This window comes from Ipomoea nil, unplaced genomic scaffold (genome assembly GCF_001879475.1).
Source record: "Ipomoea nil cultivar Tokyo-kokei standard unplaced genomic scaffold, Asagao_1.1 scaffold3016, whole genome shotgun sequence".
Taxonomy (NCBI): domain Eukaryota; kingdom Viridiplantae; phylum Streptophyta; class Magnoliopsida; order Solanales; family Convolvulaceae; genus Ipomoea; species Ipomoea nil.
In genome coordinates, this window is record NW_017619444.1 from 1969897 (window position 1) to 1985129 (window position 15233).

Consider the following 15233-nt stretch of genomic DNA (forward strand, 5'->3'; position numbering starts at 1 on the left):
TATACTCATACACTCTTTATAAAATAGAGTACTTTCTGTGGAGGTCTCTTTCTTACTTTATTGACTCTCTCTTGACTCTCTTTCTTTCTCTTGAGTCTCTTTTGACTTTCTTTCTTTCTCTTGAGTCTCTTTTGACTCTCTTCTTTCTATTACTCGTAGACGGCTTAGGGTTTCACCGATGCGTGAATTACCCCATCGGGAACGGCATAAATCCGACTCAATATCTCCTACCGTCTACGGAACCAATCTCGTGGTTCTATTTCTGTGGAATCAGGTATTGAACTATTAGTGTGCACACCCCCTAACCAGGATTCCAAGCCTAGCGGGTAGTTTCCAACCTCGTAACGCGGGAATACGCCGCGTTACATATACTGGGACCGCAATGTCCATAAATATATCCCGAGAGGACATAGTCCAAACGGTATCCTCCAAAACCTCACCAATATAGATAATACATAATTATATCTCTCATCCATCAATCTCATACATGCAACAATTCTACTACTTCTCAATGCATCAAAGAATGATATACCACATGTTTATGGTTTTTGAAAGTATTCTTGGGCTCACGTTGGCCCCTTATGCATTTATGAAATATGACACATGTGAAATGTCAAAATGCTCTATAACATGCTTCTAAATCATGTATAAAATAACATGAAACACTTAAGACTATAATGTCATGCTCGGTTTGCAACATAGCAAATTCTATACATTCTATCAACAAAATATGCCTCATTACTCATTGCTCAAATATCTCAATCTAGTCATGCTTTCATAATAAATCATATTCAAATGACCATGCTTCTTTACTCAATAAAAACATCATCTGATCACATAGTCAAATAATTCTTCATACACAGTAACTTAGCAAATATATACTCTGTGTAGCAATTCTTCACAAATTCCTTCATAACATACCCGTTTTTAATCCAAATTCAACGAAATCAAAGACAAAACGTGTAACTTTCAAAAAAAAAAAAAAAAAAAAGACAAAACGTGCGTCGAGACAGTCCCGAAGAGCCGAGCCACAAAGGCCCGTAACACTCGGCCCGAAACGACACGTAGCTGGGCCACAAGGGCCCGGCCACTGCACAGATTCTTCTCAGAATCAAAGTCAGGGACCTGGGGCGGGACTCCTCATGGTCCGCCCCATGTACCCCGCTACTCCATCGGGACTAGGCGGCGGCCCTCCTCTAGGGTCGTGCCCTAGCCCCGTGCAATTACGGCTCTAGCCGGCGGCCCTCCTGATGGGCCACGGCTAGGGCAGTTAGTCTGATCTGGTGCACACAAAAGGTTTTCTCATCTGCAAAACTCAACCAAACAAGTCCAAAATAATCTCAACAACTCACAAATAAATACTAGATCACTTCTAAGCATAAACACAACAAAATCTCATAATTTCTACTCATTTCTACTCAATATAAAGGCTTCACAGAGCCAAATCTCAAGAAGGAATCCATGGGGTTATACCTCTTGTAGCTTCTTCTTCTTGTAGCTTGGTTTCCACCTTCTTCCTTAGCTAGCTACAACCTCCTTCATCTTCTAAACATCTCAACAAACCACACAACCAACTTAAACTAGAATCTCATAGAATGATGAAAGCTAGAAGGGAGAATGAGTGGATGGAGATGATGGTTGAAAATTTACTGTGATTTCTTGGTGTTCTTGCAAGGGAGGGAGCTCAATGGTGGAAACAAAGAGGCTAAGTTTGATAAATGCTCAATATATAGGAGTACAAAACCCTAGGATGATCCCCTATGATTGGTGGATGGCAAAGTGGTAAATAGTTAGGCTAGAAAATGGAATCAGACAAGTTTTGGATGGTTTGTGGTCCACCATGCTTCATGAACCAAGGGCTAGAAATACTTTGGGGTTGAAAATGAATTTCCTCAAAAAAATTTCTAGATGAACCCTTGTTTAAAGTCTTTTTGAATTCTCCCGGTTTCACTCAGATTGATTTCTCGATTTAAAACTTGGTACGCGAAGTACCAGAACATTTAGGAATTCGAATAAAAGAAGTTTTTGTGTCGAATTAATTTAAAATGTGACTAAAATAATTTATTCAAACACCAATTGATCGCAAAAAATAATTTAATGGAGTGAAAATGGCTATTTTTGAAATTTCTTAAAATTGAATTTATAAAATAAAATTTTGGGTTGTTACATCTACCCTCCACATTATTGAGGAAGGAGAATTCCATGATGCCCCTGAGGATTTGTTGACAAAAGGGCAAGAACAAGGACTTGAAGGAACTCAGGAGCAGGCTGAGGTCTCACTTTATGCAACCTGAAAGAACTCATATCCTTAATGTTACAGTAGCCAATGGAGATCAAATGAGATGTGACGCCATTTGCAAGAAACTGAGATGGAAGATTCATAAAGAAGTATTTGAGAAGGACTTTAGATTGTTAAAGTTGGGGGGGTGCGATATGGTCCTTGGGATGGACTGGATAGACCAGTTTGCCCCCATACAACTACACACTAGACCCTTAGGCATCTCATTCCATAAAGAAGGGAGGAGGGTGTTACTGAAGGGGTTAACCAGAAAGACACATAGTTTGCAGGCAGCATCTAAAAGAGATCATAAGAAATGGCAACAGTGTGTAGTACAAGGATTCTTTGTACATTGTGAAGGGATTGACAGAGAGAAAGTTGAGGGCAGGACCAGCATGTGTTGCAAGGTGGAAGTTCAAGCAGAATTTACAGAACTGACTAAAATACTGGAAGAGTTTAATGATTTATTTGATGAGCCAAAAGCATTACCCCCTAGAAGGGCCTATGATCATGAAGTTTATTTGAGCCCATGGGCACAGCCAGTGAACATCAAACCCTACAGATATTCTTTTGACCAGAAGAATGTGATAGAAAAGATGGTGGAAGAAATGCTAGAAGCTGCGGTTGTTACAGAAAGTGTGTCACCTTTTTCCTCTATTGTTTTATTAGTACCTAAGAAAGATGGTACTTGGAGGTTTTGTGTGGATTACAGGGCTTTGAATAACATCACTGTGAAGAACAAGTACCCTATTCCAGTGGTACAGGACCTTTTCTCTGAATTGGCAGGTTCTAAATACTTCTCTAAGCTGGATCTCAGGGCAGGGTACCACCAGGTGAGAATGAAGGAAAGAGAGGAACATAAAACTGCTTTTAAGACTCACCAGGGTCTATATGAGATTAGGGAATGCCTTTTGGCCTTACCAATGCCCCAGCCACCTTCCAAGCTTTGATGAATCATATCTTCAAGCCCTTATTGAGAAAGTTTGTCTTAGTCTTTTTTTATGATATTTTGATTTACAGCCCAGAACTGGATGAGCATTGGAACCATCTGAGAGAAGTCATAAGTTTGATGAGGGGACACAAACTGCTAGCAAAACTTAGCAAATTCTCCTTTGCAAAGAAAGAAGTGGAGTACTTGGGGCATGTCATATTAGAAAGGGGATTAAACACATATCCTTCCAAGCTTAAAGCTATTGTAGAATGGCCAAAACCAGTCTCTATCAAGGGGCTAAGGGGATTCCTAGGCCTAACTGGTTACTATAGAAGATTTATTAAATCATATGGGGTGATTAGTAGGCCACTGACAAATATGTTGAAAAGGAACTCTTACCACTAGAATGAGGAGGCTGAATCAGCCTTTGAGAAGTTGAAACAAGCCTTGTGTTCAGCCCCAGTTTTGGCCCTGCCTGATTTCCAAAAACCCTTTACAATTGAAGTTGATGCCTGCAGTAAGGGAATGGGAGCATTACTGATTCAAGAGGGTAAACCAGTGGCATATTTTAGCAAAGCATTTGGGGATAAACACTTGGGACTGTCTATATATGAAAAAGAGTATATGTCCATCATCAATGTTGTGGAAAAATGGAAACCATACCTGTTGGGCACACATTTTATTATCAAGACTGATCATCACATCCTCAAATTCCTACTAGATCAAAAAATAACAACTGCCACTCAACAAAGGGGGTTAGCTAAACTCTTGGGATTACATTACACTATCTAGTATAAGAAGGGCATTGAAAATTGTGTTGCAGATGCCCTATCCAGAAGAGAAACTGATCAAGAGTTGGAATTCAACAACATTGCTCCTAAGCTTAACTCAGTGTTTACCATTAAACCCCAGCGGATGGAAGAAGTGTTTGACAGCTATGAAGGTGATGAATGGTCTCAAAGACAATTGATAGCAACTTTGATTAGCCCTGGAACTGATCCTAGTAGTGTCACTATTGTTGATGGATTAATCAAATTCAAACAAAGACTCTACAATGGTACTAAAGGTGAATTGAGATCCAAGCTAGTTTCTCATATGCATAATTCCCCTCTTGGAGGGCACTCTGGGCAGCAAGGTACATATCAAAGATTGAGGGCTTTATTCTATTGACAGAAAATGAAAGTGACAGTAAAAGAACTGGTGGAAAATGTGATACTTGTAACACCCCCTAAAAACAAGCTATTTAAAAGCCTTAAACATGCGGATAACTGAGCTAAACAACATACACAGCGGAAGACTAAAAGATAACTTAGATAAACATAAATCCAAGTCACGGAGTGTTATGTCACGTTCACCAACAAGGATTAACGCTACGGCAATATCTGCATTGTTTACAACTAATCCATAGTCTCAAAAGTCTACAACTAAACCGGCACACAGGCCATAAAACAAGCGGGAGAAGCTACGCTAACAGGCACTAGACTGCGTACTCACCTAGACATCACCTGAAAGAACACAATAAAACATGGGACGACACCCGGTCAGCAAATAATGCTGGTAACCCACCAATACATGTGAAATAACATACATAGATAAGATATAAGTTGTAAAGCCATTTTCGAAACGGAATACATAAGTATATAAGTACAAAACCAAGATCAATAATCAACACAAGACTCAACACTCTCAACAAGGATACGGGAACACATCCCAAACCGCAAAGGATAACTACAACACAAAAGATAAAGACAAGACCGATGGCAATACATGCCTAGGCAACACATGTCTTTGTGACTACACACGTCATAAGAAGAGAACACACAACCACGGCTACACAAGCCCTCGTGACATCACTCATCACAAGTTGATATGCCTTCCTTATGCCCTGTTCCAACCTTATGGCTACCCCAAACCTTATATCTAGTTCCAACTTTTACCTCCAGGACCCCTGCACACCAAGTCCAACCTTATTCCTCCGGGAACCGTCGTTCCCCCTCCAATAGTCCCTCCAACAAAACCACCGATTTCATAGTACACGAGGGTACCGTACACACACACGGCAACACATGCCTCCCAAGAATCACGTGAACCTTACACAAAGGTCACAACTCCATAATCACGTCACGGCCACCACGAGGACCGCTGCAATACCTTGGTGACTAGTGTCTCATTCCACTAATCGTGCAATCCAGGTAAAGCCACACACACATCACACCTCAACAGGAATCAATCAACGGATCACAACGAAGATATGAAACCATACTCAATCAAGGAATGGAACACAGTCCAACAACAACAACGATGAATAACACAAGTTATCATCAACCAATAGGAAAGTACAAACAACACACACGCTAGCATTTAAACACCGAACTAGCATGCTTATCAAACGGGTAAACCAAACGTAGTTCCGAAGAACACACATGACTCATCACGGTTCAACGAAATACAATGTTGAACACTTAGCACGATTCAAGACACCAAAACCTACATGGAATCCTACCATATAGTTCTAGATATACGAAACATCAAGAAGACACTCAAATAGTTCCACAAAAGAACAACGGGAAGTCAAAAGACCAAATACCGAGTCAAAAGAATCACGGGGAACAAATCCCCCATTAAAACCAACTTGTTCCCCGCGGGTGGACCCACGGGTGGTGCCCCGCCCGTGGTTCCGCCCGCGGGAACACACTCCCACAAGCCTAATACCTGCGGGTGGGGCGACGGGTGGTGCCCCGCCCGCCGTTCCGCCCGCGGGTACACGTCTTGTACCAAAACAATCCCTTCGGGGATTTTCAACTCCAAGCTCCATTCAAGTCCAAAACATGCCAAATCTCACCAAACACAACAAAATGACTTGAATCAAAGGAAATGCCAAGCAATGGCACAAAAGAATCCTAAACACAAGCTCTAGATATGCATTTTCACAAACAATGCATAAACATTCACATTTCATAGCAAAACACATGTAGAATCCAAGAAATATTCACATATAGGTAAGCAAAATATGTTTTGTAGAGCATAGATTACCTCTTGTAGACTAAAGACTTCACTTTACACCTCAACAAGCTCCTCACAAGGCTCACCTTCCAAACCCACTTCAAGAACATACCAAAAGATCATAAAGATCCTATCTTTAAGAAAAGACACCTTAGATAAAACCAAAAACACAAGATGAACTTAGATCTTACCCTCCTAGATGCCCAAATATAAGAAAGGTTGAATCTTGGAAGCAACTCTTCAAGTTTTGGCAAGGTTCCAACTTGGCTTGGAAGAAAAGCTACTCACCTTTTAGAGAGGAGGTGGAGCTAGATTTTTAGAAAAGTGTAAGGAGAGAATGAAAGTGGTCTTACTAGGTTAGGTTACATTACCAACAACAAGTGAAAGGTCAAGAATACCCTTACTAACATAAGGAAGTGTAAGGAACAAGGGAACTCCTTACAAAGCTCAATGTACAACTTTGACTTTGGGGTTGACTAGTCAATTTCTAGTCCCCAACTATTAAATTTCAGGAATTTTAAGGAATTAAATTACAAATTGAAATAGGATTAATTACTCAATTAATCCCTTAATTGAATTTGAATTTCGGGGTGTCACAATACTTGTCAAAGGTGCAAACCTGAAACTGTGGCTTCCCCTGGATTACTACTACCATTAGTCATCCCTGAACAAGCTTGGAAGGGCATTTCCATGGATTTTATTGAAGGTCTGCCAAAGTCTCAAGGAAAAGAGGTGATCCTGGTGATTGTAGACAGGCTCACTAAATACAGTCACTTCCTTGCATTAGCTCACCCCTATACTGCTGAGAGTGTGGCCATGGTCTTTATGGAAAACATTTATAAGTTGTATGGCTTACCTGAAAACATTGTGACTGACAGGGATGCAGTATTCTTAAGCAAGTTCTGGCAGACAACATTTAAATAATTGCAGATCCAGTTGAGTATGTCCACAGCATATCATCCACAATCAGATGGTCAGACTGAAAGGGTCAATAGATGCATGGAAACTTACTTAAGATGCATGGTATTTAGCAAACCTAAGACTTGGGCTAAGTGGTTATACTTGGCAGAACATTGGTATAATACCAATTTCCATTCTTCCTTACAATGTACTCCCTTTCAAGCCCTCTATGGCTACATGCCACCCATGTTAGCCTTAAATACCAGCCAAGGAAAGGGAGATGGGGATTGGTTGTCTGAAAGGGAATCAATGTTGGCAGTAGTCAAGGATAATCTAAGAAGGGCTCAGGACAGGATGAAACAGCAGGCAGACAAAAATAGAAGTGAAAGAAGCCTAGAATTAGGGGATTGGGTATATCTCAAAGTTGAACCCTATAGGCAGACTATTGTGGCTGTAAGATCAAACATCAAACTCACATCCAAATACTATGGTCCTTATCAGGTGATAGAAAAGATAGGGACTGTAGCCTACAAACTTGCTTTGCCATCCACTGCACAAATCCATCCAGTTTTCCACATATCACAGCTAAAGAAGAAAGTTGGAGGCCATGTCTTAGCACAGCTAGAACCCCCCCCCCCCCCCCCCCCCCCCTGACTGGTCATGAAGGGGAACTTCTTGTTCAACCAGTTGCAGTCCTTAATAAGAGGCTTGTGAAGAGGAATAGTCAAGCTGTTACCCAGGTTCTTGTCCAATGGGCAAACTGGGCAAACTTACCAAAGGAAGCTGCAACATGGGAGGACTTCTATCACATTGCTAACTAGTTTCCAACATTTGATCCTTGGGGACAAAGATCCTTAAACGGGGGAGGCAATGTTATGATCCCAGCAACTGACTAAAGGATTAGCTTAGCTCTGTACGACGTTGCTTGAATAAAGGGAACGATTAGCGGTTAAGCTGAGAAGACCGAACGACACCGTTTAAATAAGTGGTTAGTTGAGTTAGTTGTTAGCCATACGACATCGTTTGACGCAAAGTAGTTAGTCGAGATCAGTTGTGTATTAAGCTTGTAAGGATCAGACTGTAATGGCATCGAAAAACCTAATGCAAACTTCATAACTCTTCTTCATCTCTCAAACCTTTCTACTCTCTTCTTCCCTAATCCTTCTTAAACCCTAGAATCATTACAGTAACCTACAAAAAAGCAATTGAACAAATTTAGAAGGTAAGTGTGTTTGATTACAACATATTTTAGATGGAGGAAACTGAACACTTCAAAATAGTAGATGGACCTATTTGACACTTCTGCCTAGAATAAATAAATTAGACAGTAAAAATACCTCAACAAAAGATGTCATTAACATCACCACATCATAGTGTAGTAATTAAACAAAATTTCTGCAATTTGGAAACTCAAGTCCAAGTCGAATGTGACAAACATGCTGATTCGCAGAAAAATTAGGATCAACACTATAATTAACTGATGATCTTGGAAAAAATATTTTGTCCAGATAAACCGTGTAATAAATCTAGCTAAATCTGCTTGGTGCAAAATGACCCGACCCCGGGTTAGTTCAACAGGAAGGAATAAAAGATTAAAGACAGGACCAACAGCAGCAAAGCCAATTCAACCCATCTTCAGGTTTTTATCAAAGAATCGTCTTCTCATGATTTCGCTTTTCAGCATGGCTTTATAGACCTCCATTTACTCTGCCTTGTGCTTTCCAGTTTCTGGTTCTCTTCTCTGTACCCCACTTGTACACCTGCCCACAAACTTGAGGACCTCATCTATCAATATCACAGGCAATGTGACTGCCAATACCAGCAACCACTCATTCAGGCTGAGGGGCACGATGCCAAATATTTGAGCCAGAAATGGCACGTAAAGAATCAAGAAGTGCAAGCCAAAGGAGACAGTCATTGCCAAAAGTAGCCATGGATTGACCCAAGGAGGCATTGATAAGAGGCTTCCGTCTTCGGAAAGGGCATTTAGGGAATTAAACATCTCAATGGCAACCAAGACAGTCAGAGACAGTGTCATGGCTTTGATTTTGCCAGCCTGGAAGTAGTCGCATGGGTTATCGTCAAAACGGATCACTTGATCTCCTGCTGTAAATGGTGATGCTGTGAAATTCTTCCAAGAACTGCACTGGTCCCAGTGAGAAAGCTGGGAATAAGTGACCAGGCTGTGGCCATCTCCGCTTAAGTCGATGCCAAGGAATGAGTTATGGGTGTACCAGATGACAAAAATCCCAACAGTTGCTACACCAACATACATTCCAATAACCTGCATCCGCCATTTACAAAATAAGCAGTAAGAGCTAGCTCAGGCACAAAAGAAGTGAAATAGATGAACAATGTATACCAGATAGCGGAACAAGATCCAAGCATTGATCAGTGAGTCATCGCTTTTCCTTGGTGGTTTTTTCATTATATCTTTGTCTGGTGGATTGAAGCCCAATGCTGTTGCTGGAGGTCCGTCGGTGACCAAGTTGACCCACAGAAGTTGAACTGGGATCAGACCCTCGGGAATTCCTAAAGCAGCAGTAAGAAATATAGAAGCAACCTCCCCAATGTTTGAGGAAATCATATACCTGAATTGAGGGAAAAAGCCTTGAATATGAATGTTGTTTATAACAATAAGGAAGTCATTGAAGGTTGTGTCAATAATCATGAAGCAAGGAAAAACTATGGTAGTGGAAGAAGGGAGGGACATATATTCCAGGATTCATGTGCACGTCAAAAGCATATATTCGCATGCCAAAGAGCTGCCAAGAGGTCATCAACATCAGCTCCGTTAGGGCTTACCATCAACAGAAGATGAGGAAAAGATAAAAGTAACAAAAATATAAAGCTATACAATTAGAAAAAATACCTTATCCTAAAAGCACATTACAGATTCCAACAAGGAGAAAGCTAAAGCATTACAGACTAAATCAAGTGAATGACAGGAGTAAACCTGATGAATGCCTTCATGTTGTTGTATATTGACCTGCCTTCACCAACAGCAGCAACAATAGTGCTAAAATTATCATCTGCCAGAACCATGTCAGAAGCTTCCTTTGCTACCTGGGAAAATATGCACAAAGAAATGAAAAAAAAAATTAAATCCAATGGAATAATTAATTCAATAGGCTTTGGACAAAATTACAGCAACTAATCCATGCATTACAAAAAAAAAAAAAAAAAAAAAAAAAAAAAAACAGAATATGGCTCCGTCTCAAAAGTAATTGACAGATCAAGAATAACAATTGACTTCAAAAGTTATTCAAAAAGAAAATTTGTTACCCCAAATACCATTCAGCACAATGTCAAATGCTACTTTCAGTCTTTGAATTGCTTTTGACAAAAAATGCACTTTCTAGGGGGAAAATGATATAGAAAATTATTCCAGAGTAGTTTTTATTTGGATATGATTTTTGCAAGAAGGCAGAAAGGGTAAATAAATATGACTTTTGCAACAAGGCAGGAAGAGTAAATAAAGAAAGAAACTTGAATCATCACGATTCAGTAAATAATAAAGTTATCTTTTACCTCAGTTCCTGTAATTCCCATAGCGATTCCAATATCAGCCAACTTGAGGGCAGGTGCATCATTCACCCCATCCCCAGTCATTGCAACCACCTCACCATCTTCTTTGAGAATCCTCACTATCTCTTGTTTATGCCTTGGCTCTGACCTAGAGAATAGAAGCCCTCCACTCTGTCCTAAATATGATTTTGGGTCAGCAAGTCCCATGAATTCTTTCCCAGTTAAACTTCTTGAAGTAATGTTTTCATGGGGTCCAAAAACACCAATTTCACGGCAAATAGTTTCAGCTGTATTCTTGTTATCTCCAGTTATAACTATAACACGAATGCCAGCATCTCTGCAATCCTGTATAGCTTCGCGTACCTCTTTCCGAGGAGGATCCTATCAAAAAATAATAAGTCTTACATTAGAATCAGAATCTATTTATGCTAGGAAGTAGTTGGAGAAAATCTATAACAAAAATTGCATGTATGAAGAAACAGATTTTGCTAACTCACCCTTATACCAGTCAAGCCAACAAATATTAGTTTACTCTCAATTTTAGAGTAATTGGCAGGATTAAGCAATAGCTCATGTGCTGGGTGGTCTTCATCACCATTATATGTTGCAAACTCAGGTAAGTCCACCTTATACGCAAAACCTAAAACACGCAATGCTTTGGAGGACATTTCACTAAGGCTTTGCAATATAGCATGTCTTGAATTGTCATCTAGTTCTACAACTGAACCATCCAACAATTGCACATACGAACTTCTTTCTAACAAACTTTCAACTGCACCCTGCAAAGGTGAAGGCACAAATAGATTACGATTACAAATTGCACTAAGGCTGTCTTCTTTCATGTCAAGGTAGCAGGGTGTAATAAGGGAACTAAGGAAACAGAGCAGTACCTTCACTAACAATGACTTTTGTCCAGAGCTGGAGCTTACAATCACACTCATGGACTTCCTATGATGATCAAACTCGAGAGTAGCAATTCGTGGTTCAATTTTGTTCCATGTAGAACAGCAACCTTTGATTTAGGCAGTTGGTGTTAGTGTGTCAATATCAATGACATACTAAGTAAATGTATGGATATCATGTAACTTACATGTTGCGTCACTGTAAGTTTTGGAAGAACCAGTATCTAGGCCATCAGGAAGTCCCATTTTCTCAACAAGAACCTATATCACAGAAATAAACTTTTCAGTGAGAGGGTTGATAAAAAAAACCTATATGCACGTGCACACACAATTAGAAGCACTTCAACTTGTAGGAGTACTTTCCCTTTTTATTTCCATTTTTGGATGGGTATTTATTTATTTGTCTATTAATAAATGCTTCAAAGAGTATGTGAACAGGCACTAATATGACCTAATCTTTCAACTAAATAATGAAAAGAGATGAGGTGGGCGACATGTATACCAGTTTCATAATTGACAAAACAATGGGACTCAATTTAAATAACCAAGAACAGAAGAGAACTAATCAACAATGAGAAGATTCTAATCATTACTCAATAAAGCATAAGAACCTAATTTACTTTCAGAAGTGAAAGAAAGAGACCGGTTAATTTTACCTTTAATGCTGCCTCAGTAGGCATTCCAGTGGTCACAAAATGCTCCCCTGATTTTTCAATGTTAGAATCGTTGCAGATAGCTGCAATCTTTGCAATCATTTGAAGATTAGAATCCATCCGCCCTAATGGCCAATCATGTATTTTTCCATCAAAAGGATCATATGTTGTCCCTTCAACATCGAATGACCGTGTAATGTTTGACTTGGAACCCATGGCAGCCAGCTTAGCCACTGACATCTGATTGGTAGTCAATGTACCTGTTTTATCTGAGCAAATAACTGTTGTACAACCAAGAGTTTCAACACTGGGCAATTTGCGAACAAGAGCATTATTAGCAGCCATTTTACGTGTGCCAAGTGCCAAGCATGTTGTAATAACTGCAGGCAGACCTTCTGGAATGGCAGCTACAGCCAAAGCAACGGCAATTTCAAAGTAATAAGTGCACTTCTCAAATGAAAACTTAAAATTCCTAGGCCATCCATCAACAATCTCCCAAGAGAGGAAGTACTTCACATTAATCATCCAAACAAGAGCACAAATTACACCAATAATAGCAGTCAATGACTCTCCAAACTCATTGAGCTTTTTCTTTAATGGTGTATCTTCCTCACTCTGTGATGCCTCATGGATCTGAGAATGCACCTTTCCTATCTCTGTGCTCATCCCAGTTTGAGTAACTAAGCAGATGCAGTTTCCATTGACTACAGTTGTGCCTGCAAAGACCATGCATTTTTTCCCCTGGATATCAACCTCTTCTGGTACAGCCTTAGTATTCTTACTCACAGCTTCGCTCTCTCCAGTCAAGGACCCCTGCTCAAGACGAAGTGTTGAGCTAACTAAATTCAATACTCTCATGTCAGCCGGTACTTTGTCCCCTACTTTCAACTCAACAATGTCCCCTGGAACAAGATCCTTAGCAGGCAAGCTGGAAACTTTATTTCCGTTACGGATCACAGTTGCATGCTCGGACTGAATCTCCTTTAAAGCTTCCAAAGCTTTCTCTGCATTGTTCTCCTGCCAAACACCTACTATGGCATTAACAATCAGAATCAACAATATCACCAGAGGCTCCACAAATGCAGTGATCCCCATCTCACCACCTTCATCTCCATCATACCAAGCCAAAACAAAGGATATCACAGCAGCAACAAGCAAAATCCTCACTAGTGTATCATTAAACTGATCCAAAATCAATTTAAAAATCGACGGCCCCTCATGCTTCTCAAATTCATTCGAACCATAGATTTCTCTCCTCTTGATAGCTTCCTCCCCAGATAATCCCTTCTCCAAGCTCACTTGGAATTTGTCCAAACACTCCTTAACGTCTTTCGACCATGCCGGAAACACATCCTGATCGGCCACCGTTCTGCCGCCAGAATTCGTACTACTCCCATCATTCTGCCCTCCTTTTCCCATTAATCACTCCACTCCCCAAATAATACACTGCAATCTCGCCAATATCACCAGAAAATTCAAAATTCAGCCTACAATATCAAGATCTAATTACTAGAATTCTAGAACACATAAACTTTAGCCGAATTAAAGATCTAGAATCATCGCTAAAGTGTCCAGAAAATTCCACATGCATGATCGCATATACCAAAAAAAAAAATTAAAAAAAAAAATGCATGATCAAACAGTTAATATATACGTACATAAATACGCAAGGCCAATTTCTTACCAGAATAAAGAAGAGTTGATCGCAGATAGGAAGCAGTGAACTCTTATCGATTTTCCCCTGGACACATAGAACCCAAACGGCTGAGATCTCTGCTCTTATAAGCAGCTTCGTACTTTCCCATTTTTCCGGCATTTAACCGTTATTTTACCCTAATAAATTTAAATTTAGTTATTCTTTTTCATTCATAATGAGTAGTACGTAATTATTATACTTTTACTAATACTATTATAATTATAATCTTAAAAACATGTTAATCCAACTTATATCCGTAATTTTTGTCCGTTTTGTGTGGTATAAAGATATACATTGCATATATTATTTTCATTATATTTTTATTGGACAAAATTATTTATACACAATTATAACTCCATTATTCTTTATGTTGGTCCCGGTTGGGTGGTGAAATGTCTAGAGTGGTTGAATAGACTTTTCTCACAATTTTTAATCTTAATAACACTTTAACATAGATAATTCTAAGTGAATAAATTCAACTTGAAATACACATCGGAAATAATATACGTAAAGTGCTATGCTCGATTGTCCCGTGCTCAGTGAAGAGTTTATTACATGCACCACTTTAGAATGACTTGATATAACTTTAAAATGATGTACGCAAGAATTGGCTCGCATGCAAACGTAAGAAATATTAAACTCAAACAGTTAAAGATATGAATAGTAATTGTATTAAGCATGAAGAGATAAATGAGCACCAAGTAGTAGAGAGAGAGAGCGATTTATAGTGATTGAATATTAATTGTGTTAAGCATGAAGAAATAAATGAGCACCAAGTAATAGAGAGAGCGATTTATAGTGATATATGTAAACACAAATGTGCAATCCAACTATCAATAAGTTTTTAGTTAAGATGAAGCACATGCTTCATGTGAGCACGCACTGATGGCTTTCACAAATGCTTTGTATAGGATTTAAACTATGTACCTCTTGGCTCATGGTCCAACTAGTCTCCTTCCATCTTTGCTAGCTTAACCTTTGCTATTCCTTGCATTCCAAAATAATATAAGCTCAATTCCTGCTCAATGCTTCTTACCAAATTAATTCTTAAAGGACCAGGACTTGACTCAAACAAAATAAAATTAGAGAATTCTAATTTCTCAAAATACAATTTTGCCTCATCAAAATCTTACAATATTCCTAGCACATTATCATACATTTACCTCTGTTAATTTACCCTAATAAATTAAATTGAGTTATTCTTTTTATAAACATTTACCAAGTTGGTTTGATCGCCTTCTCCAATCATCAGTCACCGATGTTTGTTGTCAAAAATTATATTTTTTCGGATTAAAAATTATAATTTCTACAAAATACAAATTTTTATATTAATTTATCAAAA

General features: G+C 39.2%; 1 protein-coding gene across 1 annotated transcript; it reads right to left on the reverse strand.

The window, feature by feature from the left end:
* Positions 1–8487: 8487 nt before the first annotated feature.
* Positions 8488–13920, reverse strand: LOC109163291 (calcium-transporting ATPase 4, endoplasmic reticulum-type-like). The gene is made up of 9 exons (XM_019312040.1): positions 13880–13920; positions 12199–13682; positions 11731–11803; positions 11531–11652; positions 11138–11419; positions 10644–11021; positions 10069–10178; positions 9475–9703; positions 8488–9396 (listed from the first exon to the last, which is right to left on the reverse strand). The coding sequence occupies exons 2-9, from the start codon at positions 13612–13614 to the stop codon at positions 8815–8817; spliced, it is 3192 nt and encodes a 1063-aa protein (XP_019167585.1). The 5' UTR covers positions 13615–13682; positions 13880–13920; the 3' UTR covers positions 8488–8814.
* Between the last annotated feature and the right edge of the window lie 1313 nt (positions 13921–15233).

Coding starts and splice junctions, on each gene's coding strand:
- LOC109163291 (XM_019312040.1), bottom strand. CDS start 13,614: ATGGGAAAAGGAGGGCAGAATGATGGGAGTAGTACGAATTCTGGCGGC. Junction 11,804..12,198: donor CTACTGAGGCAGCATTAAAG/GTAAAATTAACC, acceptor TCTGTGATATAG/GTTCTTGTTGAGAAAATGGG. Junction 9,704..10,068: donor AACATGAAGGCATTCATCAG/GTTTACTCCTGT, acceptor CCCTCAATTCAG/GTATATGATTTCCTCAAACA.